The following is a 24167-nucleotide window of genomic DNA, read 5'->3' as shown; positions in this document are numbered from 1 at the left end:
GTAAGCAGCAAAATAACTAACATTTTCAGGAGTCAAGAGGGCACATAAAGCAGGATTTGAATATTGTACAGCACAGTTTCTGACAAATATATTGGCATCCTTGCATCCGTTTTTATCTCAATATCACATTTCTAGATAAAAATTAAGTACCAATTAAGAGTGTAAAACTGAAAACTAGCTGTTATCGGCAGAGAGGTTTTGAACTCTTTCTTAATGGTCTATTAACTCATTTACTGCCTGGTGATGTCACCAGAGGCCAGAACTCCATCCCATTAAAACAGGTTGAAATTTCAGGCAGTCTTTTCAAACAGCTCTTACGCTAAAAGGGCATTATCATTTTCACAATTTCAGTATTATTCTAACCTCAGTGTGGAAATATATATAAAACACATGAAAATCACTTTTCTGACTGCACTGGGCCTTCAAATAACTCCCTAACTTTTGGCCACAGTTTATTGGTTTTTCAACATTTGCAGAACCAATTTTGTTGTGAACTTAAATTTACAATTTTAATTGAGAAAATAAAAGACAAATGGCATGGACAAATGGCATCGACACCCTGGAGCTACTTGGTTGCACATCTTTTGGCAAAGTTAACTGCAGACAAACACTTATTATAACCATCAATGAGCTTGCTGCACCTTTCAACTGGATGTTTGGCCCACTTTTCAGTAGCAAAGTGCTCTAATTCTTCAATGTTTGAAGGGTAACCTGCAGCAACCTCTGTTTCAACTCTCGCCATAGGTTTTGGTTGTGATTCAGATCAGCAATCTTCGCTGGCCACTCCAGAACAGTCTCTCTTCTTGAACCATTCCTGGGTGCTTTGTGTGTTTTTGTTGGGGTCGTTGTACTTCTGGAACACCCTCAACCTTCAATGGAGACCACATTTTTGGACACTGGGTTTAACATTGGATACCTGATGACCTGCGGATTTCATGATGCCTTGCGCACGCTCAAGAACCCCCAATACCAGTGGCAGCAAAGCAACCCCACAGCATTATCAAACCTCCCCTATCTTTGATTGTAGGGAAGGTGTTCTTTTCATTGAATGCTTCAAACACAGGAAGAAACCATCTTATCCTATGCGCAGATTGAGGAAAATCTTGTTAGTAACTGCTTACATGAGGCAGGGCTGTACATAGCAAAGATCAATACATTACTGATTGAAATATGATTGAGTGGGCAGCCTGCTGCTATACATGACTGGTCTGTAATCAGTGCACAAATTATTCCTAAGCATCTTCACACACCTCTTGCGCAACGGGAGAATCTCTGTTGAAATAGCTTAATCCGGGACTAGTTTCTGGGCAACTGGCCCTGTGTCGTACACTGCCACCTAAATAGCAAAGAATAGATCAACGCATAACGAAACCTTTCAAGGGTTTTCTCCGGTGTATGAAGGGGATCCTAATGCTGAACATCTCAATTCACACTGTTAACTGTGATACAAAGCCCCTTTCCAGTATCAACTGACTCAACAATGTCTTGCTCGGATTGGCAATGAGAAATGTAGCACATCATGTTATTTAATTGTGTTCTTCTTAGTCGTCTTCTTCAGTGGTGAGATTTTCAATTTGTGTTGTTTTTCCCGGTGGTACTTCAAACTTTGCAGGTGTGGGTAGCCCCTCCCACATTCACAGCATGAGTAGGGCAACTCGCCTGTGTGCACTCTCTGATGAGCTGTTAGTTGAACTTTTGCACTGAAGCGTTTTTCACAATYAGGGCAAGGGAATGGTTTCTCTCCTGTGTGCATTCTCTGATGAATTTTTAGATCAGTTGATGTATAGCATCGTTTCTCACAAAAGGAGCAGGAGTATGGCTTCTCTCCAGTATGTACTCGCTGGTGTGCTATGAAGTTGCTGCCTCGTGCAAATTCCTTCCCACAGACAGTGCATTTGTACGGTTTCTGTCCAGTGTGTGATCTTTGATGAATTGTTAAGTAACGTTTTAAGGTAAAACTCTTCCCACAGTCAGAGCAGTTAAAAGCCTTCTCTCCTATGTGTATTTGCTGGTGTGTTTGTAAACTAAATTTCTCAGGGAAACCTTTTCCACACTGTTGACAGGAGAAAGGTTTTTCTCCAGTATGTGTAAGTTGATGTCTTCGTAATCGAGAAAGTACAGAAAAACTCTTCCCACAGTCAGCACAGTGGTGAGGTTTAACTCCTGAATGTACCCGCTCATGCAATTTCAATTCAGCTGATGTAGTAAAGCGTTTCTCGCAGCCAGAGCAGTGGAAGGGTTTTTCTCCAGTGTGAATTCGTTGGTGTATCTTAAAGTAACTCGCCTGAGAGAAATTCTTCCCACAGTCAGAGCAGTAATAAGGCTTCTTTTCAGTATGAATTTTCATGTGAACTTTTTGGTGTAATTTAAAACTGTCAGGACGTGAAAAACATTGATCACATTCAGAGCATTGGTAAGGCTTTTCTCCAGTGTGCTGTCGCAGGTGCACATTAAAATAACCAGTTTGAGCAAAATCCTTTCCACAATAAGGGCAGTGGTAAGGCTTCTCTCCAGTGTGAATTCTCTGATGTACTTTAAGATCATTTGATGTTTTGAAACTCTTACCACACTGAGAGCAGTGGTGAGGTCTTTTTGTTTTGTCGGCATCCTTTAGTTTAAGATTTGTTGCAGATGAGTTCTCGCCAAGCTCTCCTGGAGCAGAGATCTCTCCATGTTCGGTTGATGCAGATGAATTCTCTCCAAGCTCTCCATGTTGGTTGGGCTTTACACCTGTGTGAGGGAGGGGGTCTTGGGCTACACAAAGAAGAGAGTCAGCATCAAGTTCACCAACACAAGTCAAATATAACCAAATGCATAATAAGGGTTTGCAAATTTGATCAAATACCTGGATGAGTTGATCCTTTGCTATCAACAACCTCAACTTGTATAGATTGTGCATTTGGCCCCAGCTTCTTCCTGCAGTCCTCCACCTGTACTCTAACTCTCTTGAGAGGCAGTAGTGTCCACTGAGCTCCACTGTTACAGCCAGGACTCAGTGATTTCCTGCAGTCTTGCAGCAGTACTGTTACCCACTTGAGGGGCATATTGGGCTCGGGTTGGTGGGGAAGAGACATGCTGGAAATGTCCTCACAATCCTAAAATAAACACAACATAAACAGAGTGTAGGTGGTGTCAAATGGACTAATAAACACTGACAAACTACATCACTTGGTAATGTAGGCTTACTACGCTACCTCCTCCAGTTTCATAGACTCTGCATTTGTCCCCAGCAGATTAATGCAGTCTTCCAGCAACAGTGCAAGAGTTCCACTGTTACAATCAGGACCCAGTGACTCTGTACGTTCGGGATCAGGGTGGTGGGGAAGAGACATGCTGGCACTGTCCTCACAATCCTAGAATAATGACAACAGATATTATGTAGGTGGGTCAAGTTCAATATCTGTATACAACACACACTAGATTCATGAAAAGGTGTAGTAGCAAGTGGGACAGTTCAATATAAACAAAAACATGTATGATGTGTAACTGTTAGTCATTTTAAGTGTTTTTCATGGTTGCAAAGGCAAGGAACGTAAATGCCACCGCAAATCAAGAACAACCCAAGTCTTTTACCTTGAGAAATGAGACACACGAAGAGGAGTTTAGCTAGCAACTAGGGATGCACGATATATCGGTGAACATATCGGAATCGGCCGATATTAGCTAAAAATGCCAACACCGGAATCGGCCAATGTCTAGTTTAACATCCCGATGTGCAAAACCGATGTCAAAGCTGACGTGCATACCTATATAACGTAGGTACGTGACATAATGACGCCACGTAAAATTTTACGCTATATGTGCAACACAGCATTCCTAAACTAGCCCACAATGTCTGCTGTGTGGATCGAGCAGTCATTTGAAAGAGTAACAAAATTTCAGCGAGACAACTCAAAGGCGAAATCCACTAAAGCCAAGATATGGAATTCATTGCCCTTGACAATCAACCGTTCTCTGTTGTTGGTGATGTTGGCTTTCGCCGACTGGTCGAGCACCGGTCAACACTACAAAGTGCGCTATTTTTCAGATGTTGCCCTACTGGAGTTACACAGTAATAGCGTCACTGCTATTAGCTTCACGACATACATACTATGGAACGTCGTTTGGGTCTTTGCGTGTGAAAAAAGATACAGTAGCACTATCAAAGCTGTACAAAAAAATCTGCAAACAAGCAAACACCGGCCACGAACGATGTGTTTACAATACCGCGTTGGTAATAAAGCATAATTTGTTCGACCGCAACTTCTGGGGTAACTAGCTTTAGCTTGGTACCTAGCTAGCACCAATACAACCAGCCTGAAACAATGACCAGTAGAACCTGCAGTCATTTTCATTWTTCTTAGCAATGATTAGGAATCCTTGTGGGTAAGTATTAGCTAGGTTGCCACTTGTTGTTCGCCTATTGAAATTGAACTTTGGTTCATGAGAATAAATAGCTAGCCAGCTACTTAACCCTGTTGCCCAAAGCYAACGTTATAAGCAGTCAGCTGGCTGCATCTGGCTAGTGAGGCTGAACGCACTGGGGTTGTGAAGCAAGCCACAATAAGGATTAGGCACAATAGTGGAATTTGCGGTTTGCCTTTAAAATAAAATTATGTAATTGACAGTAATGCAAATGAATACAAATAGAATTATGCCATACTTTGATTTTGACGGCTAACCGCAAAATCCACTATTGTGGCTAATCCTTATTGTGTTTAGCTTCACAGATGGGTCCGACCACCATTAATCAAATAAGAACTGTCTTATAAATGAGGGTTATTTTAGATGACACCTAGCTATATAGTTAGCTAGCTAAAAACAGATGTCGCGTTATTTGACGTGTCAAATCGTGTTATTTGAATTGTATCGTTTTATGACACGCAAAGACCCAAACGGCATAGAAATAGAAATCCTGGTTGAGAATGAAATGACTGAACAACAAAACAGCACAGCAAGGAAATGAAAGAAATAGGTTTTGATTATGTTTGACTGGTAATGGGGACATATGTAAATGCCAACAAAATAACTTTTTGGTCAGTGTGGTGTGTGTGTAACCTTGATTTAACTAGGCAAGTCAGTTAAGAACAAATTCTTATTTACAATGATGGCCCGGACGATGCTGGGCCAATTGTGCGCCGCACTATGGGACTCCCAATCACGGCCGGATGTGATACAGCCTGGATTTGAACCAGGGACTGTAGTGACGCATCTTGCACTGAGAAGCAGTGCCTTAGACCGCTGCGTCCATGTGTGTATTAACTATTTAACTGTACTAGAATGCTTAAAAGGCCGCTAAAATGGTAAATATCGGTATCGTTTTTTTTGGCAAGGAAAATATCGGATATCGGTGCATCACAATGAGCAACCTAACGTTAGCTAGCTAATAAATCATATGAAGTAGTCCAACATAAGCTGTTACAGCTTGTGGATAGCTGTTGACATGCTGCTAGTGTTAAGGGTAAAGAGCCAATTCTAGACCAATTTTTACTTGGTATTACTTTCTTCGATATCAATTCRGAAACGCCTGTTTCTAGTTACAGGTGGAACTCCAATAAAAAGTTAATATTCGTGAGGAGTTCCCTCACCATTTTAGCTGGAAGGCATCTCGCACTTCCCAACATATTTGCAGGAACTATCAGTTCTAAGCAATGCAGCCATGTGACCCAAACACATGCAAGAGGCATTTCTCACTTTGTACAAAAAGTAGATTTAATATTTTAATTAATTTAAAAAGGACCTACTTGAAACTGTTCACAGACATTTATAAAAGAGACAAGCTACTTCCGAATCGGGAACAAAGAAAGTATTGTCAAGTAAAGGTTAGTTGAAAAATGTCTCCCGGTGATTTGTATTAGCTACGGTATACAGTCGTGGCTAAAAGTTTTGAGAATGACACAAATATTAATTTTCACAAAGTCTGCTGCCTCAGTTTGTATGATGGCAATTTGTATATACTCCAGAATGTTATGAAGAATGATCAGATGACTTGCAATTCATTGCAAAGTCCCTCTTTGCCATGCAAATGAACTGAATCCCCCCCAAAACATTTCCATTGCATTTCAGCCCTGCCACAAAAGGACCAGCTGACATCATGTCAGTGATTCTCTCGTTAACACAGGTGTGAGTGTTGACGAGGACAAGGCTGGAGATAACTCTGTCAAGCTGATTGAGTTCGAATAACAGACTGGAAGCTTCAAAAGGAGGGTGGTGCTTGGAATCATTGTTCTTCCTCTGTCMACCATGGTTACTTGCAAGGAAACATGTGCCGTCATTATTGCTTTGCACAAAAAGGTCTTCACAGGCAAGGATATTACTGCCAGTAAGATTGCACCTAAATCAACCATTTATCGGATCATCAAGAACTTCAAGGAGAGCGGTTCAATTGTTGTGAAGAAGGCTTCAGGTCACCCAAGAATGTCCAGCAAGCGCCAGGACCGTCTCCTAAAGTTGATTCAGCTGCGGGATCGTGGCACCACCAGTACAGAGCTTGCTCAGGAATGGCAGCAGGCAGGTGTAAGTGCATCGGCACGCACAGTGAGGCGAAGACTTTTGGAGGATGGCCTGGTGTCAAGAAGGGCAGCAAAGAAGCCACTTCTCTCCAGGAAAAACATCAGGGACAGACTGATATTCTGCAAAAGGTACAGGGATTGGACTGCTGAGGACTGGGGAAAAGTCATTTTCTCTGATGAATCCCCTTTCCAATTGTTTGGGGCAGCCGGAAAAAAAGCTTGTCCGGAGAAGACAAGGTGAGCGCTACCATCAGTCCTGTGTCATGCCAACAGTAAAACATCCTAAGACCATGCATGTGTGGGGTTGCTTCTCAGCCAAGGGAGTGGGCTCACTCACAAGTTTGCCTAAGAACACAGCCATGAATAAAGAATGGTACAAACAGTTTGCTGATGAACAATGCCTTTTCCAGCATGATGGAGCACCTTGCCATAAGGCAAAAGTGATAACTAAGTGGCTCAGGGAACAAAACATCGATATTTTGGGTCCATGGCCAGGAAACTCCCCAGACCTTAATCTCATTGAGAATTTGTGGTCAATCCTCAAGAGGCGGGTGGACAAACAAAATTCCACAAATTCTGACAAACTCCAAGCATTGATTATGCAAGAATGGGCTGCCATCAGTCAGGATGTGGCCCAGAAGTTAATTGACAGCATGCCAAGGCGGATTGCAGAGGTCTTGAAAAAGAAGGGTCAACACTGCAAATATTGACAGGGCGATCCGGGCGAAGACGGTGGAACTCCCGCAGCATAGAAGGGTCCAAAACATCCTCCCCCGGGACCCAGCATCTCTCCTCCGGACCGTACCCCTCCCAGTCCACGAGGTAATGAAGGCCCCTCGCATCAAATCCAGTATGGCGCAAACGGAGTACGCCGGTGCCCCCTCGATGTCCAAAGGGGGCGGAGGAACCTCCCGCACCTCAGACTCCTGGAGCGGGCCCACCACCACCGGCCTGAGGAGAGAGACATGGAACGAGGGGTTAACATGGTAATCGGGGGGAAGCTGTAACTGGTAACTAACCTCGTACAGTCTCCTCAGCACTTTAAAATGGCCCCACAAACTGCGGCCCCAGCTTCCGGCAGGGCAGGCGGAGGGGCAAGTTTCGGGGCCTCACTGCGGTGACAGTCTGCGCTGGCCTTCTGGCGCAGCACGGCCCACTGGAGGTGAACATGGGAGGCATCCCAGGTCTCCTCTGCGCGCCTGAACCAGTCATGCACCGCAGGAGCCTCGGTCTGACTCTGATGCCAAGGCGCCAGAACCGGCTGGTACCCCAAGGACGAGAGGTTAGTGGAGGAGTGGCGGAGCGAGATCTGAGCCACCTCGGCCCAGGGCACGAACGCCACCCACTCCCCTGGCCGGTCCTGACAATAAGACTGCAGAAACCTACCCACATCCTGGTTCACTCTCTCCACCTGCCCATTACTCTCGAGGTGAAAACCTGAGGTAAGGCTGATCGAGACCCCCAGACGTTCCATGAACGCCCTCCAGACCCTCGAAGTGAACTGGGGACCCAGATCAGACACTATATCCTCAGGCACCCCGTAGTGCCGGAAGACGTGTGTAAACAAGGCCCCTGCAGTCTGTAGTTCCGTAATGAGACCGGGCAGAGGGAGATGGCAGGACTGGAAAAACGGTCCACAACGACCAGGATCGTGGTGTTACCCTGTGAGTGAGGAAGATCGGTGAGGAAAATCGACCGACAGATGCGACCAAAGCCGTTGTGGAACGGGTAAGGGGTGTAGCTTACCTCTGGGCAGGTGCCTAGGAGCCCTACACTGGGCGCACACCGAGCAGGAGGAAACACAAACCCTCACCTTTGCCAAGGTGGGCCACCAGTACTTCCCACTCAAACAGCGCACCGTCCGATCGATGACTGGATGACGTGTGGGCCCAATAGATCAACAGGTCACGGACAGCAGAAAGAATGTACAGACGCCCAGCGGGACACTGGAGGGGAGCGAGCTCTGCACATAACGCCCGCTCAGTGTCCGCATCCAGCTCCCATATTACAGGTGCCACCAGGCAGGAGGCCGGGAGTAGGATCCATGGGCCGCTCCTCTGTGTGATACAGCCGGGACAGTGCGTCTGCCTTAACATTCTGGGAACCTGGTCTGAAAGGGTGAAAACAAAAACGGGTAAAAAAAAAACATGGCCCACCTTACCTGACGAGGATTCAGTCTCCTCGCTGCCCAGATGTACTCCAGGTTGCGGTGGTCAGTCCAGATGAGAAAAGGGTGTTGAGCCCCTTCAAGCCAATGTCTCCACGCCTTCAACACCTTGACCACAGCCAACAGCTCCCGGTCCCCCACATCATAGTTTTGCTCCGCTGGGCTGAGCTACTTCAAGAAGGCACAGGGGCGGAGCGTCGGTGGCATACCGGAGCTCAGCCTCGGACGCATCAACCTCCACCGTAACGCCAAAGAGGCATCCGGATGCGCCAGCATGAGAGCCGAGGTAAACAGAGCCCTTAGGTGACCAAAAGCCCTGTCCGCCTCAGCCGACCACTGAAAACGCACCGGGCCACCCTTCAGCAGTGAGGTAATGGGAGCCGCTACCTGACCAAAACTCCGGACAAACCACCGTGGTGGGAGTCGGCCAATTACGCATGGCTGAAATGCAGTCATTCTCCATCTCCACCCCTGAGGTGGAAATGCGGTATCCTAGAAAGGAGATGGACTGCTGGAAGAACAGGCATTTCTCAGCCTTGACATACAGGTCATGCTCCAATAGTCGACCAAGCACCTTGCGCACCAAGGACACATGCTCGGCGCGTGCAGCGGAGTATATCAGAATGTCATCGATATACACCACTACACCCTGCACGTGCAGGTCTCTGAAAATCTCGACCACAAAGGCTTGGAAGACTGACGGAGCATTCAACAACCCGTACGGCATGACGAGGTACTCATAATGCCCTGAGGTGGTACTGAATGCGGTCTTCCACTCGTCTCCCTCCCGGATACGCACCAGGTTGTAAGCGCTCCTGAGATCTGGTTTAGTGAAGAAGCGCGCCCCGTGCCTTGACTCAATCGCTGTGGCTATGAGAGGTAGCGGGTAACTGTACTTCACAGTGATCTGGTTAAGGGCTCGATAGTCAATACACGGGCGCAGACCTCCCTCCTTCACGAAAAAGAAACTCGAGGAGGCGGGTGAAGTGGAGGACCGAATGTACCCCTGACGCAGAGATTCGGAGACATATGTCTCCATAGCCGCCGTCTCCGCCTGTGACAGGGGATACACGTGACTCCTGGGAAGTGCGGCGTCTACCTGAAGGTTTATCGCACAATCCCCCCGACAATGCGGTGGTAATTGAGTCACCTTCTTAGAGAAGGCGAGAGCCAAATCGGAATATTCGGGGGGAATGCGCACGGTGGAGACCTGGTCTGGACTTTCCACCGTAGTAGCACCAATGGATACCCCCAAACACCTCCCCGAGCACTCTCGCGACCACCCCGTGAGAGCCCTCCATTGCCATGAAACAGTGGGGTCATGACAGGCTAACCAGGCCTATCACCACAGGAAACACAGGAGAGTCAATGAGGAAGAGACTGATTCTCTCCCTGTGACCCCCCTGCGCCTCCCTGATAAAGCCGGACCCTAATGGTCGACTGTCAAACGCGTGAACTGGAAAGGGCCTAACCACTGGAACAAYGGGGATCCCTAAGTTATGGGCGAATGCTCTGTCGATAAAATTCCCAGCCGTGCCTGAATTGACGAGCGCCTTATGCTGGGAATGCGGGGAAAACTCAGGAAAGTTGGCTTGCAAAAACAAGTGGGCAACAGAGGGCTCTGGGTGAGAATGGTGCAAGCTCACCTGGGATGACGCCAGAGCTCTCTGCCTGCTGCCTCGACCCCAAGAGGAACCAACCCAACACCGACCGGCAGTGTGACCTCTGCGGCCACAGATGGTGCATGTGAAGGCCCCCCCTCCGGACTCCCCGAGCGCAGCACCCCCTAGCTCCATAGGCAACGGAGTGGTGGTGCTGGGAGATGAAACCGACAGAGCCGCATCTGAACGTCCGCGGGTGACCAGCAGGTTATTCAGCCGGATGGACAGGTCCACCAGCTGGTCAAAGGTGAGGGTGGTGTCCCTGCAGGCCAACTCTCGATGGACATCCTCACGCAAGCTACAGCGATAGTGGTCGATCAGGGCCTTGTCGTTCCATCCCGCTCCGGCGGCCAGGGTCCATCAAACTCCCTGGGAAGAGCGAGACGAATCCCACTGGGACCGGGTGCAGAGGAGGTGAGTAGTGGAGACCCCTGTTGTGCTGGTGGGGGCGCTGAAGGGACTCCCTGTCTCTCCCAGCGGTCCATAGTCTGGACGACGCGGTCCATGACAGCGCCGAGATGGTGAAGCATCGCCGCGTGCTCCCGGAAGCGCTACTCTACCCCCACAACGGGGGCACCCACTCCTGCTGACTCCATTGATAGGTGTGGAATTCTGTAACGGGGTGAGTGACTGGTTGCCGGGAAGTCAGGCGGAGAACTTTAATATACACCCTGGCCCAAAGGCACAGGCAAGGCAGCACAAAGCACAACCACGGTGACATGAACCGAATTAAACAAAACAAACAAACCTAGGTTTGAAACAAACCTAGCGCAAGCCAGCCTGTAGCGTAACACCCTACACAAAGAACAATTCCACACACAGACATGGGGGAAACAGAGAGTAATATACATTTAGTCTGATGAGGGAATGTGAACCAGGTGTGCGGGAAAACAAGACAAAACAAATGGAAAATGAAWGGTGGAGCGGCTGTAACATAAGGCTGTAACATAACAAAATGTGGAAAAAGTCAAGGGGTCTGAATATGCACTGTATATGTAGCTGTAGAGGGATAAGTGTGTTGACCTATGCCACCCCATAGTAATACAGTACAACACCGGTTCTTGGATATGGTTTTACCCAGGGAAGAGGCTGAGACTAACAACTTTCTGGAATTAATTCCAGACATTAAATTTTATCCCATTTTTCTCCCAATTTCGTGATATCCAATTGCGATCCAATTACAATCGTTTCATTGCTGCTACTCCCCAATGGGCAGGCCTCCCGAGTGGCGCAATGGTCTAAGGCACTGCATCGCTGTGCCACTAAAGATCCTGATTTGAGTCCAGGCTCTGTCGCAGCTGGCCGCGACCGGGAGACCCATGGGGCGGCGCACAATTGGCCCAGTGTCGTCCGGGTTAGGGGAGGGTTTGGCAGGCCGGGATGTCCTTGTCCCATCGCGCTCTAGCGACGCCTGTGGCGGACCGGGCGCATGCATGCTGACACGGTCGCCAGGTGTACAGGGTTTCCTCCTACACATAGGTGCGGCTGGCTTCTGGGTTAAGCGGGCGTTGTGTCAAGAAGCAGTGCGGCTTGGCTGGGTTGTGTTTCGGAGGATGCACGGCTCTCGACCTTCGCCTCTACCGAGTCCGTACGGAAGTTTCAGCGATGAGACAAGACTAACTACCAATTGGATACCACGAAATTGGGGAGAAAAGGGGATAAAAAAAATGTCAAATGTAATGATGCCCAGCATGTGCAGTAAGGCAAGAAACAGCATGCCCTTTTCAAATCATAGTGACAACTAAAGTGGCCAAATAACTCAAAGGGTAACGTATAGGCCAAGACCCCTGGAACACGGTTAGAGAGCACAGGTGAACCGTGTTCTTATAAGCCCAGTCATTGACCAATCGCATGTGAAAACAGAGTTTTGACTGGCAACTATTTAAAAGAGGATCCCAGCCATCTCGTGTAGATATATGTATGGCTCAATTCTTAAAATGAAGCACCTTAAATCTGCTTTACAACCTGGCATACATAGCACGCATGAGTTTCACGTTTGGAGAAGCCAATTTTCACCATAAATATGCACCTTTATAATTAGCACATTGCGGACTTGTGTAAGATAGCCTACTACTCCTAATGCGATGAGTATTTGGATAGTCATCATTTAGACTAATAATATAACTCAATCACTGTTCGCAACAAAGAAAAGACTTCAATACATGGCTAAGTGCGTATAGGCCTAGGGTATATCATATACCTTTCTTCTTTCTTTGCATGGAAAAAATTGGGCCTTTTATAAACACATTTCATGCAATTCTACTACACGTTACATGACKGGAGACATTAGCAGAATCATTTTTAATATGACAAATTACAGGGTAGCCTACTCTGTTGACACTGACAAACCTTTCAGAAAAAAACTGTGGTGCATATGACAGGCCTACGAGAAGGGGAGACAAGTAGAATCTGACGTCCATCTAAACTGGAGGAGGAAAATATTGTCAAAAAAAAAACTTAAGGAGCCCTGACCCAACAATGATAAACAGTGAATATGCGCAGTACGCACTCACCGGGGATATTGCCGATCCTCTCCGCTGGCGCCAATAAGATAGACTATACTGTTGTTTATCTCAATTAAATTGAGAATTTTGATAATGAAAAGACTAATCTGTCTTTTAGTTGTCTTCTCTTTACAGCAATAACTATGTTTTTCTGCAATTGTATTTAGAAATATTGCGGTATGCCTGCTTTGGCCTCTACTTTTCACAGACAGTCGCAACTCAACAATAATCTGCCCAAATTGCACGCGCCGCCTTTTCTTCCAACTGTAGGCAATAAGATTTAAAACAAGACACAACTTATTTTTTTTATATTTAAAAAAAAAAACAAGCTAAATGATCCTCTGTGGCCAAATCATGCTTTAGTAGCCTATTTTGAATTATTGTATTTCTGTATAGATGGGAGTAGGCTATTAAAGGCTATATAATTTTGGAAACTTTATTCAATTTACTTTAGGAAAAGCTTACATTCCCCAAGCCTTATGGATGCGCTGCCTATGCTGGCATATTAAAAACAAGCGTAACATCCACTCGCTATTCGAATGCAGGCTACGAATTMGTTTTTTTTGTGGGCCATTCTAAATAAAACATTATTCCACCTATAGGCTATATATAAAGACCAGATTAAATTAAATTGTTTGATCGGTGAGAATATTATCAAGTGCTTGTCAAATTGTGACTGAGAGACTAATGAAGTGTGTGCAGCCTGTGCAAGAAACAAAGCAGAGCCCATGCCTTTCATGCAACATTTCTCAAATCATCATTAGAGTCGCATCATGCAACCTTAGAATGTATTAAAAATTAAAGCATATAGCCTAACGTTTGTATCACAACTAAAGTTGCATAAATAACTTGAAAATAATTATATAGGACCTGTTTTTGTTGTTGTTAACTGCTCAACACAGAACAGCTGCATGTGCGCAATCCCTCTGAAATAATTGGGAGAAAATATCATTTTATTCAGCTATGTTCAATTGTATTCTTCATACTATAAAATAATATACAATAATGCCACGGAATTCGAAGTAAATCTTCTCTGCTAAATGAACTGTGTAGTCCACAGCCAGATCAGGGCCTAACATAAAGGACAACTCTGAATATCCTATTCTGTTCTTCTGAAATAGGCTACATTTTCTTCATATCCTGTGCCTTTAGATCTGTCTAAAATAAATGATGGATTTATTGTGATGGTGTAGGCTATATTAAATGGATTTATTTGACATTTTAAAATGTAGATGTATCAAAAGGTCAGGAGATGCTAAACGTGTTTATGTTAATTAACGGTCTGTGAGACCGGCAGTTATTTGCATGACAATCACCGGCTGACAAAATGTCGTGACCACCACAACCTTAGTTAACACCATCATCTTTAATATGCTCACAAAAAGTAAATGAAGATCTAAATGCAACTTCACATGAAACTGATTGAGATTAAATGATTGGCATGCAGATGGAGTCAGGACATTTCAGCAGTAAAATGTGAAGAATGTTGACCTCATTTTGTATTTATGTAGGCTACACTAACCAGGTTTCCATCCAACCTTTTCATGCGAGTAAAGCACATGTCGGATAAAAAAAAATGTCACGAAAAGCTTGATGGAAATATGTCGGTAAACGTTCCAAATGTCGACAAAACAAATTACGCTTGACAAGGTGGGATCTTGTGTCGGTAAAATGATGGAACGCTTTTATGATCAAATATTGATATAATAACCATCATATAGAAGTAAATTGGAGTTACGCAAATGTATTGTGTGGCCCTCCCACTACGACTCGGAAAGCATGCAGTTTCTTGGCTACAGATTAAATAAATTACGATGAACTTCACAGGGTGGTGAAAGTGCACGGTAATGAGCTTGATACTACTTTCTAATAAATAGGASGGTCTTATTCTGGTGACATGATGATCGATGCTTGGCTGCCATTTGACAAATTAAAATAATATATTTTGTCCATAATAATCTTGGGMTGGGCGATATGGCCAAAACATCATATCACAATATCTCTCTCATTTTTGACGATATTTTATGTTTTGGATTAATTAAAGTTCTAAATATGCTTTGAGTAGTTTATGACACTAGGGTGGCAACACAAATAAGTGATTTCAAATGGGGCTTTCTGATTGTTTTATACTGTTCAGTCCAACTTCAAACAAAAATAATGTTCAGCATTTTCTAAAATGTCTGCATTTCTTGCACTTTTGTTATCCTTTCCACACTGTACCACGCAGGGCTGCATGATATGGGCAAATATTCTAGGCCTAGTTAATTGGTGAACTGTTGGAATCATGAAAATATAATTATTATTCTAATTCTATAGTTGAAATATATTGGGCAGCACCTTGAATTCATTGTTGTTCGACATGACAACGACTGAATAAGCCAGGGAGGAATTCTTGACAGGGTATAAAACCAAAGTGTTGGTCATTGTTTCCAGGGGATCCTAATTAGATGTTACATTCCATGTTCTTACCTCATGTAGCTAGCGAACATATTCATGTTTCACTTATTCCTCTGATTTAAGATACCATTGCAAACAATATGCTTATCTAGGCCTACACCGGCACTGGTACCAGCCATTTACGTTTGCTCCGACTTAGCAAACTACTAGCTAGCCAGACAACTAGCGATTAGCATTAGCGGCTAACAATAGTCACAACAAACTAGCAGACATTTAGATACAAAAACGAATCGTGTACTTGTGGAAAGCAGCATTGTTTTCACCAACATCTTGTTGCGTCTATCTGACCATGCAGACTGCAGAGTGAACGGAAAGAAAGTGCTTGTGACTCCGTGGTCGAGTAACTGCTCTTTCCTTGAGTGACAGGGCAGGGCTTGAGTTGGGAAGCGGAAAGACGACTCAAGTAGCGAACGGAGTAAACTATAAAAACGGACCGCCTGAGTTCAATGTCACATTTAACAAACCAAACATTGAAATACCGTTACAGAAGGTAAAGTAAAAACCCAAACCGGTCCATGCATCAATACCGGGTATATAGTCAGTGGCAACGCGTCATTCAAGGGCAGGTGGGGCTGGCCTATTTTGCATGTTATTTTGGTAATGATACGTGTCACATACCAGTTTGCAAACCATGTAAAAAAAAAAAAAACATTATATATATATATATATATATATATATATATATATATATATAAAATTGAGTTAATAAAGCTGCACACAAACATGGTCTCTTTCTTGAGTAAGGCAGCTCCAAAATGCAGGTGTTTCAGCCTAGCTCAGTGCATTCTGTGGTGGTGGGGCAAGCCAGCATAAAATATGGAGCATTGCACCGTGATTGGCTCAGTGTTCTGTCATTCATAGGGACACTACGTCACCGCCAAGTCTATGGGTAAAGCTACAAAATTCTAGCCACTTGGGTGCTGACAGAGTTACATTAGAAGTGCCTATCCAAGAAGGTCACTGGCCACAGATAAAATGACGTCAAATCACGTTATATGTACAGTAGCTTTGATTGGACTGACATCATACTTTCAAAATCTTAGCTAGCAGTCATCATCATGAATCAAGTCGTCAATCTACTAGAAAATCATTTTTAATCCTTGTCATATGAAGAGAAATAATGACGAGAAATTATAGACAAAACGTATCGGTGCTCATCGGCCATTGGACATAAACATTACACAACAAGTTGGAAATCGCAAATTCAACAATGAGTAGTTTGGAAGGAATCAGTGAGAGTGGCTAATGTTAACTGCAAGCATTGCAAAGCAATCACTAGCCTGCTATTCAGTGGAATGGCTGTGTGGTCCCAAATCTGGGATTAAGGGTCTCTTTTCCAAGTTTAAAAAGATAAACATTCAACATTGGCCATGCTGTCAATGAAGCATGATTTGTGCCACGCTCAAAACAACTTAACTCGTAACTGCAAAAACTTAACTTCAGTGAGTTCAAGACAACTGGGAAGTCGGGAATAAACGAGCTCTGACTGGGAAAATTCGTTTTGAACGGTCATCCAACTCAGAATTGTAAATCCGTCCTCTTTCTAGAGCTACAACCTGAAGATCAATGACATCATCATGATTCGACCTTGTTTTTCCCCGAGTTCACAGTTCTTTTGAAAGCACCATAAATCCAGAGAATGCCAGACTTTGATGGCAAAATTTGCCCACGAAGGACCGCACCGCCACCTTCCTGTTCAAGTGAGCACAGCACAACAAGGCGAGTCCAAAAATGTATTGTATGCTGCTGCATAAATTATGTCATATGCCACGGAGATATGTATATTGAAGCTAAGAAAGTAATACTAAGTGTATGTTGTGTAGTAAGATGTTAGTAGCCCATGTGCCTCACCCTAATCATTGGTCTATTTACCCCTCTTAATTTTGCCTACTGTTCTGACTTGGTGGTGCACATATAGCCTATAACCTGTTTTAGAGAAATGTAATCATTGAATATTGAATATTTACTGCCTTTTTTCAAAGGCAGTAAACGAGGCTGAATTAAGTGTTTCGCTGCCACACAAGGCTCCGCTGATAGCTAGGTGTAGCCGTGGTAAGATGTTGGGACAGCAGTAGGCTGTTTGTGGGCACCGTTTGTCACCGTTATAGTACAATTAATGTATTGTTTAGTGTTGTGGCTTTGCTGGCATGCATCCCACTTTTTTCCCCCTCCCACCAAGATTTACATGCTAAAATCGGCACAGTATATAGCCCAGCCCTATAATAATATCATCATCTAGGTAGCCTACCCACACTGTATCTGCGAGCTGTTGGCTACAGCACACGTGCCAAGACCAGAGTGTGCACATTCGCTATATAAGTAGAGTTGACAATGTAATGAAAACCCATTAACTTGTATTTTCTATTGTAACCACAAAAGTTATTTTTATGTACACTACGTCATCATGAACACCTCCAAAACAAATGTTTTTTGTGGTTTGGTAAGAAGAATATCCCTCTCCCCACAGGTGTGATTACTAACTCTGAGGGTTTAAAGCTTGAGGTAGTCACCTCATATACAAGTAGTTGGGAGTATGGATAGACGGTACACTGTCCTTCTCTCAGCACATATCAAAGCTGCAGGCTAAAGTTAAACCTAGACTTGGTTTCCTCTTTCGTAATTGCTCCTCTTTCACCCCTGCTGCCAAACTAACTGATTCAGATGACCATCCTACCCATGCTAGATTATGGAGACGTAATTTATAGATCTGCAGGTAAGGGTGCTCTCGAGCAGCTAGATGTTCTTTACCATTCGGCCATCAGATTTGCCACCAATGCTCCTTATAGGACACATCACTGCACTCTATACTCTTCTGTAAACTGGTCATCTCCGAATACCCGTCGCAAGACCCACTGGTTGATGCTTATTTATAAAACCCTCTTAGGCCTCACTCCCCCTATCTGAGAGATCTAATGCAGCCCTCATCCTCCATATACAACATCCGTTCTGCCAGTCACATTCTGTTAAAAGGTCCCCAAAGCACACACATCCCTGGGTCGCTCGTCTTTTCAGTTCGCTGCAGCTAGCGACTGGAACGAGCTGCAACAAACACTCAAACTGGACAGTTTTATCTCAATCTCTTCATTCAAAGACTCAATCATAGACACTCTTACTGAAAGTTGTGGCTGCTCTGCGTGATGTATTGTTGTCCCTACCTTCTTGCCTTTTGTGCTGTTGTCTGTGCCCAACAATGTTTGTACCCTGTTTTGTGCTGCTGCCATGTTGTCATGTTGTGTTGCTACCATGCTGTGTTGTCATGTGTTGCTGCCATGCTATGTTGTTATCTTAGGTCTCTTTATGTAGGGTTGTCTCTCGTCGCGATGTGTGTTTTGTCCTATATTTTTAATCCCAGACCCCATCCCCGCAGGAGGTCATTTGCCTTTTGGGTAGGCCGTCATTATAAATAAGAATTTGTTCTTAACTGACTTGCCTAGTTAAATAAAGGTTCAATTAAAAAAATCACGGACAGACCTTTATGCGCAAAAAGTACATTTTATGGAAACATCTCTGGTAGGTAAACGCGCATATTGTTTTTATGCGGGTTTTAGAATATTCGCAGTAAAATCTGGCGCCAATTAGATGGACATTTAACTGTCCTGCAAAATCATCCTTTTGTCTTGCATTCTCTATTTTAAAATGTGGTCACCCTACGGATGCTGGATATAACTCAGAGTTCCGAACTGGTAACTTGGGGGTAAAAAAAACTAGCACCGAATGGGAAAAATCTATTTGAACGGTTATCCAATTTGGGCCTCTTTCTAGAACTCCTACTTTCCGACCTAAAGGTTATGATTTGACCTCGTATTTTTCCGAGTTGCCAGTTGTCTTGAACATGGCATCTGAGCCAGATACTATGCAGCATTTAACTCTGAGCTGAATGCTGTAACGTTACTGGATGTAGCATCTAGCTCAGTGTTACAGCCTCTATTGGCCAACCCAAGGACAACTGTTGCATACCCTTCATTCCGTGACATACCATTACCATTGTTTCCTATCATCTCGCAAATCTCCGTTTTGAACGACTGACTTTATTACCAAAATTATACACTTAGTCAATTTTGACGCTAGAATGAATGTTTGACTCATATCGATGGGACTGTAGCTATATGAACTAACGTTAACTATACGTAGCCATAATCTCTTGCTGAAGCTAGCTAACGTAAGCGAACCATGATCTTGCAAAGACGAACGGAAACTGTTGCTGTGTTGGCGCAAAACGGGCTAAATATGCTGTTTGCTTACCATGTTATTGAATTAGCTGTATCCCTCTTCTTTTTTTAAAATGGTCGTTTCACGTTTGTAGCTAGTTATGTTATTAGGTGCGTAATACTATGCAAATTAAAGTTCGAAACCTCTCTGGCTCACTGAGGTATACTATCTCTATGAACGCTCTGGCTAGGCCACGAAATGAAAAGCATTCTGCGCATGCTCYGAACCTTATTTTTCTTCTGGGGAGAATCGTGTCGATTGGCATGGCTTGTGATGCATTACCGCCACCTACTGGACTGAAGTGTGGATGGTTGATTGAGAAAAACGGACCTTCTATAGCCTTCTTTTGTATAGTGTTGATGATACATTATTTTAACAACATTAAAATACATTTCACAACACATGCTCTCAGGTGCATGCTCTTGTAACGGATGTGAAATGGCTAGCTAGTTAGCGGGTACGCGCTAATGTAAAAATCAAGCTAGGCTTCCTCTATAGAAACAGGACATGTTTGTCCTCTACAAATAGAAGACAAATTGTGCACGCTACTTTTATGTATGTTATAGATTATGGGGATATTTTTTACATGCATGCTTCAGCATCAACACTTAAATCGCTGGATGCTACTTATCATTGTGCACTTAGGTTTATTACGGGTGCTAGCTACACAACTCACCACTGTGTTTTATATCAAAATGTGGGTTGGACTTCGCTGTCCGTGAGACGAGAACAACATGCTCTCGTGTTTGTCTATAAAGCACTTCCGAATAAACTACCTTCTTATTTATCATCACTCATCAATATTATAATTCCTAAAACCAGGTCTCAAGCATGGATTACACTTGAGGCCCATGCGATTTCCACAGAGTTGGGTATGGCTGCCTTTTCCTGTTATGCTCCTTGCCTACGGAATAGCCTGCAGACTAAATTTAAACTTGACTCTTGTCCCCTTGCCCATTTTAAATATTTATTGGAGGATTTTTATTTTTGTATTGCTTGTAACTGTTTCGGGTAATGCAAGTTCTTGTGCTGTTAGGGGAATAACCTGTGTAATCTGTTGCAGTATTTTTTGTGTCATCAGTGATCGTTTTGTGTAGTTTCTTAATCATTGTACCTAAACTGTATGTGTAAACATGTATACGCAGGGCCCAGCTGTAAAAGAGACCTTGGTCTCAGTCTGTGTTCCTTGTTGAAATAAAGGTATAATAATACTATCACATATCTACAACACAAAATCCATGTGTGTATGTAATCATGTGGGTGTGTGTGTCTTCACAGTCCCCGCTGTTCCATGAGGTGCATTTATTATTATTCATATTATTTTGATATAATTTTACTGCTTGCATGAGATACTTGATGAGGAATGGAGTTCCATGTAGTCATGGCTCTATGTAGTACTGTGCACCACCAATAGTTTGTTCTGGATTTTGGGACTGTGAAGAGACTTCTGGTGGCATGTCTTGCGGGGTATCAAATCAAATTTTATTTGTCACATACACATGGTTAGCAGATGTTAATGCGAGTGTAGCGAAATGCTTGTGCTTCTAGTTCCGACAATGCCGTAATAACCAACGAGTAATCTAACCTAAAAATTCCACAACTACTACCGAATACACACACACAAGTGTAAAGGGATAAAGAATATGTACATAAAGATATGAATGAGTGATGGTACAGAACGGCATAGGCAAGATGCAGTAGATGGTATCGAGTACAGTATATACATATGGTATCAAGTACAGTATATACATATGAGATGAGTAATGTAGGGTATGTAAACATTATATTAAGTGGCATTGTTTAAAGTGGCTAGTGATACATTTTTACATACATTTCTATCAATTCCCATTATTAAAGTGGCTGGAGTTGAGTCAGTATGTTGGCAGCAGCCACTAAATGTTAGTGGTGGCTGTTTAACAGTCTGATGGCCTTGAGATTGAAAAACAGCTTCTATCTCTCGGTCCCTGCTTTGATGCACCTGTACTGACCTCGCCTTCTGGATGATAGCGGGGTGAACAGGCAGTGGCTCGGGTGGTTGTTGTCCTTGATGATCTTTATGGCCTTCCTGTGACATCGGGTGTTGTAGGTGTCCTGGAGGGCRGGTAGTTTGCCCCCAGTGATGCGTTGTGCAGACCTCACTACCCTCTGGAGAGCCTTACGGTTGTGGGCGGAGCAGTTGCCGTACCAGGCGGTGATACAGCCCGACAGGATGCTTTCGATTGTGCATCTGTAGAAGTTTGTGAGTGCTTTTGGTGACAAGTCGAATTTCTTCAGCCTCCTGAGGTTGAAGAGGCGCTGCTGCGCCTTCTTCACAACGCTGTCTGTGTGGGTGGACCAATTCAGTTTGGTCCACCCACACAGACAAAAATTACGAGATGTATTCACCAAATCCAAAGAGATGAATAGGCGGGAGCTTGACAGACCCCGTTCCGCACTGTGGACCACGAAATATCCCATTGTTAGGGCAGAGACAAGCATCTCATCATTATATCCACAGTATCTCTGCCCAGACACACCCCAACCAATGATCCCAAACACAATTTCATACAAAAAGCTTTATTTCAATTCTTGCATAACTCTATAACTGTACTTGACATCTATACACATTCAGACAGAGCTAACCACAGTTAAAGTGCTCTATCTTTTATTTTCTTCTCCTATAGAAAAGCTGTGATATGTACAGAGAGAGCAAGCGGAACTAGGTACAACATGTCCCTCATCCCGAATACAGAGTAAGCTATCGTTCCAATCCCCTAGTGTGGGGGTAGAAAACCCGGGTCTTGGAATGCTGCAGGGTTTTGAGTCGATTTTTTTTGTTGCTTCAGACCTAGAAGACATGAAGGTGAAATATAGCCAATCAGATATTGATCAATTAACTCAATTGGAGAGGTGATAAGAGATATGGTGCCTGGTTGGAACTAAACCCTGCAACACCTGGTCACTCCAGGACCAGGGTTAAGGAAAGAGCTTAGGCGACTGAAGGTGAGTGAGAGTGAGGAGGCAACTGAAGCACAGTCAGTCAAACAAGCAGGCACAGAAGGGAATTTGAGTGTCTGAATCCACACGCAGAGCACTTCAGTCCACATTTACACACATAAGCACAGTCACATTTTTTACTGTAAGCCTAAATCTTTACATGGTACTAGAAACATGGGAACTGCATAATGTAATTGTTTACAATGCAATTGACAAAACCAATCCCTGATAGACATGCCAAAATATGTTACTTTGCTCAACAACACACGACAGAAAGACAGGCAGAAACACATGTATCTTGAGGCGCCCAGTGGACACGTCCTTGATGAGCGTGTGGTGAAGCACCATGGGTAAAGTGTTAGGCATCAGGTGGAAAAACACCAAAGTAGATGTCAGGAGACAGTTTCCGGACACACGCACACACATAGGCACACACGCAACGCACGATAGGCACACCACGCACGCCCACTAACATAGTGCAACACCACACACATAGGCACACACACATAGGCACACACACATAGGCACACACACACACACACACACACACACGCACACACGAGCAGCAGTGAAATATTAAGACACAATAGCAGAAGCAGCAATCAGGTGACTGGGGAGAGGCAGGCATGGTTGAAGGTACCTCTGGACTGATGAGGTAGGCTGGGTTAGAGGCAAGGGTGGGTTTATTGTACATTGTGGTGTGTGTGTGTGTGTGTGTGTGTGTGTGTGGTGTTCACAGGTAAGGCTGGGGGTAGAGGTGAGGTAGGCTGAGAGATTTTAAGGGGTTGTGAGAAAAGTCCCTCATGGTGATGAGAACACTAAGGCCATGATGGGGAGCACTACTGCAGTTGTATGTGCATTAGTGAGAGACAGATACAAAAAAAAAAAGATAGAACGCAAGAAAGAGAAACAGGATCAAAGCTTCATCTTTCCCTTATAATACATTTTTCTTTCTCCCCCTCTCCGGTGTATGCTTCTAGTAGTCCTTTATTCCAGTGTTGGGGGAACATGCCCTCTGTCATTTCACACAGAGCCCTCTTGTCAGTAGTAAAGACTTTATGTACACCCTCCCTCCCCCCAAATCCCACCCCCCTTAATAAGTCCCCCCACATTCCTCTGCTAAGCTCTGGAGCAGCAGCAAACTGAGCGCCCTCCCTCCCTCTTCTTCCCTTTCGATCATTCTTCTGTAGCTTTCTGAATGCCAAATTGAAACTATTCCCAAAGAACTCCAGCAGCAATATGGTATGAATTCCACCGAGCCCATCGGAAGGCAAGGTGAAGGAATGACCATATTAAATCAACAGGAGTGCCTAAGGGTTGTTTCAAAGCCACACTTTCTCCCCTAGCTTCCTTCGCTTCATCTCTTATACGCTTCTCTACTTTTTCTCCACCTGGTGGGAGTATAACGCGGTTTAATGTACAGCACTGCATGTACACACGCAAGCACACAAATACTAGTAGCTCATCTTTTCAGCAGTATTCACAGCCAATCTTCACAGTATACAAAAATAATAGTAGTTTCACAGCCGCAGCACAAGAGCACCGTAACACAGACATTGACAGCTCATCTCCTAATCGCTTTGTGTGTATCAGAGTACACACACAACCAGGGGTTGGAACCAGTTCAGGGAACAGAACCGAGAACGAAAGTGATCTATACTGTTCCGGATCAGAACCGTTATTTTAAAAGAATGGGAACCGG

The 24167-nt window shown here is 44.3% G+C and overlaps 1 protein-coding gene across 3 annotated transcripts in view; it reads right to left on the bottom strand.

Annotated features, from left to right (window-relative positions):
- Positions 1-19682, bottom strand: part of LOC111963124 (zinc finger protein ZFP2) — a 19901-nt gene extending 219 nt beyond the window's left edge. Inside the window, exons 1-5 of one of the 3 annotated variants that reach the window (XM_023986359.2) lie at positions 19523-19682; positions 3195-3353; positions 2846-3095; positions 2566-2754; positions 1-869 (exon numbers count right to left, since the gene is read on the bottom strand). The exon at positions 1-869 is cut by the window's left edge and continues 219 nt beyond it. In XM_023986359.2, coding sequence (XP_023842127.1) covers positions 865-869; positions 2566-2754; positions 2846-3095; positions 3195-3353; positions 19523-19525 — 606 coding nt within the window. In that variant the 5' untranslated portion in view covers positions 19526-19682 and the 3' untranslated portion in view covers positions 1-864. Of the gene's footprint in view, positions 2755-2845; positions 3096-3194; positions 3354-19522 lie in introns of all 3 variants that reach the window. The other 2 variants (XM_023986357.2, XM_023986358.2) reach the window with 2 other exon arrangements.
- Positions 19683-24167: the final 4485 nt, after the last annotated feature.

The sequence above is a fragment of the Salvelinus sp. IW2-2015 genome, linkage group LG4q.2 (genome assembly GCF_002910315.2).
Source record: "Salvelinus sp. IW2-2015 linkage group LG4q.2, ASM291031v2, whole genome shotgun sequence".
Lineage (NCBI taxonomy): Eukaryota > Metazoa > Chordata > Actinopteri > Salmoniformes > Salmonidae > Salvelinus > Salvelinus sp. IW2-2015.
This window is presented reverse-complemented; position numbering and strand designations above follow the sequence as displayed.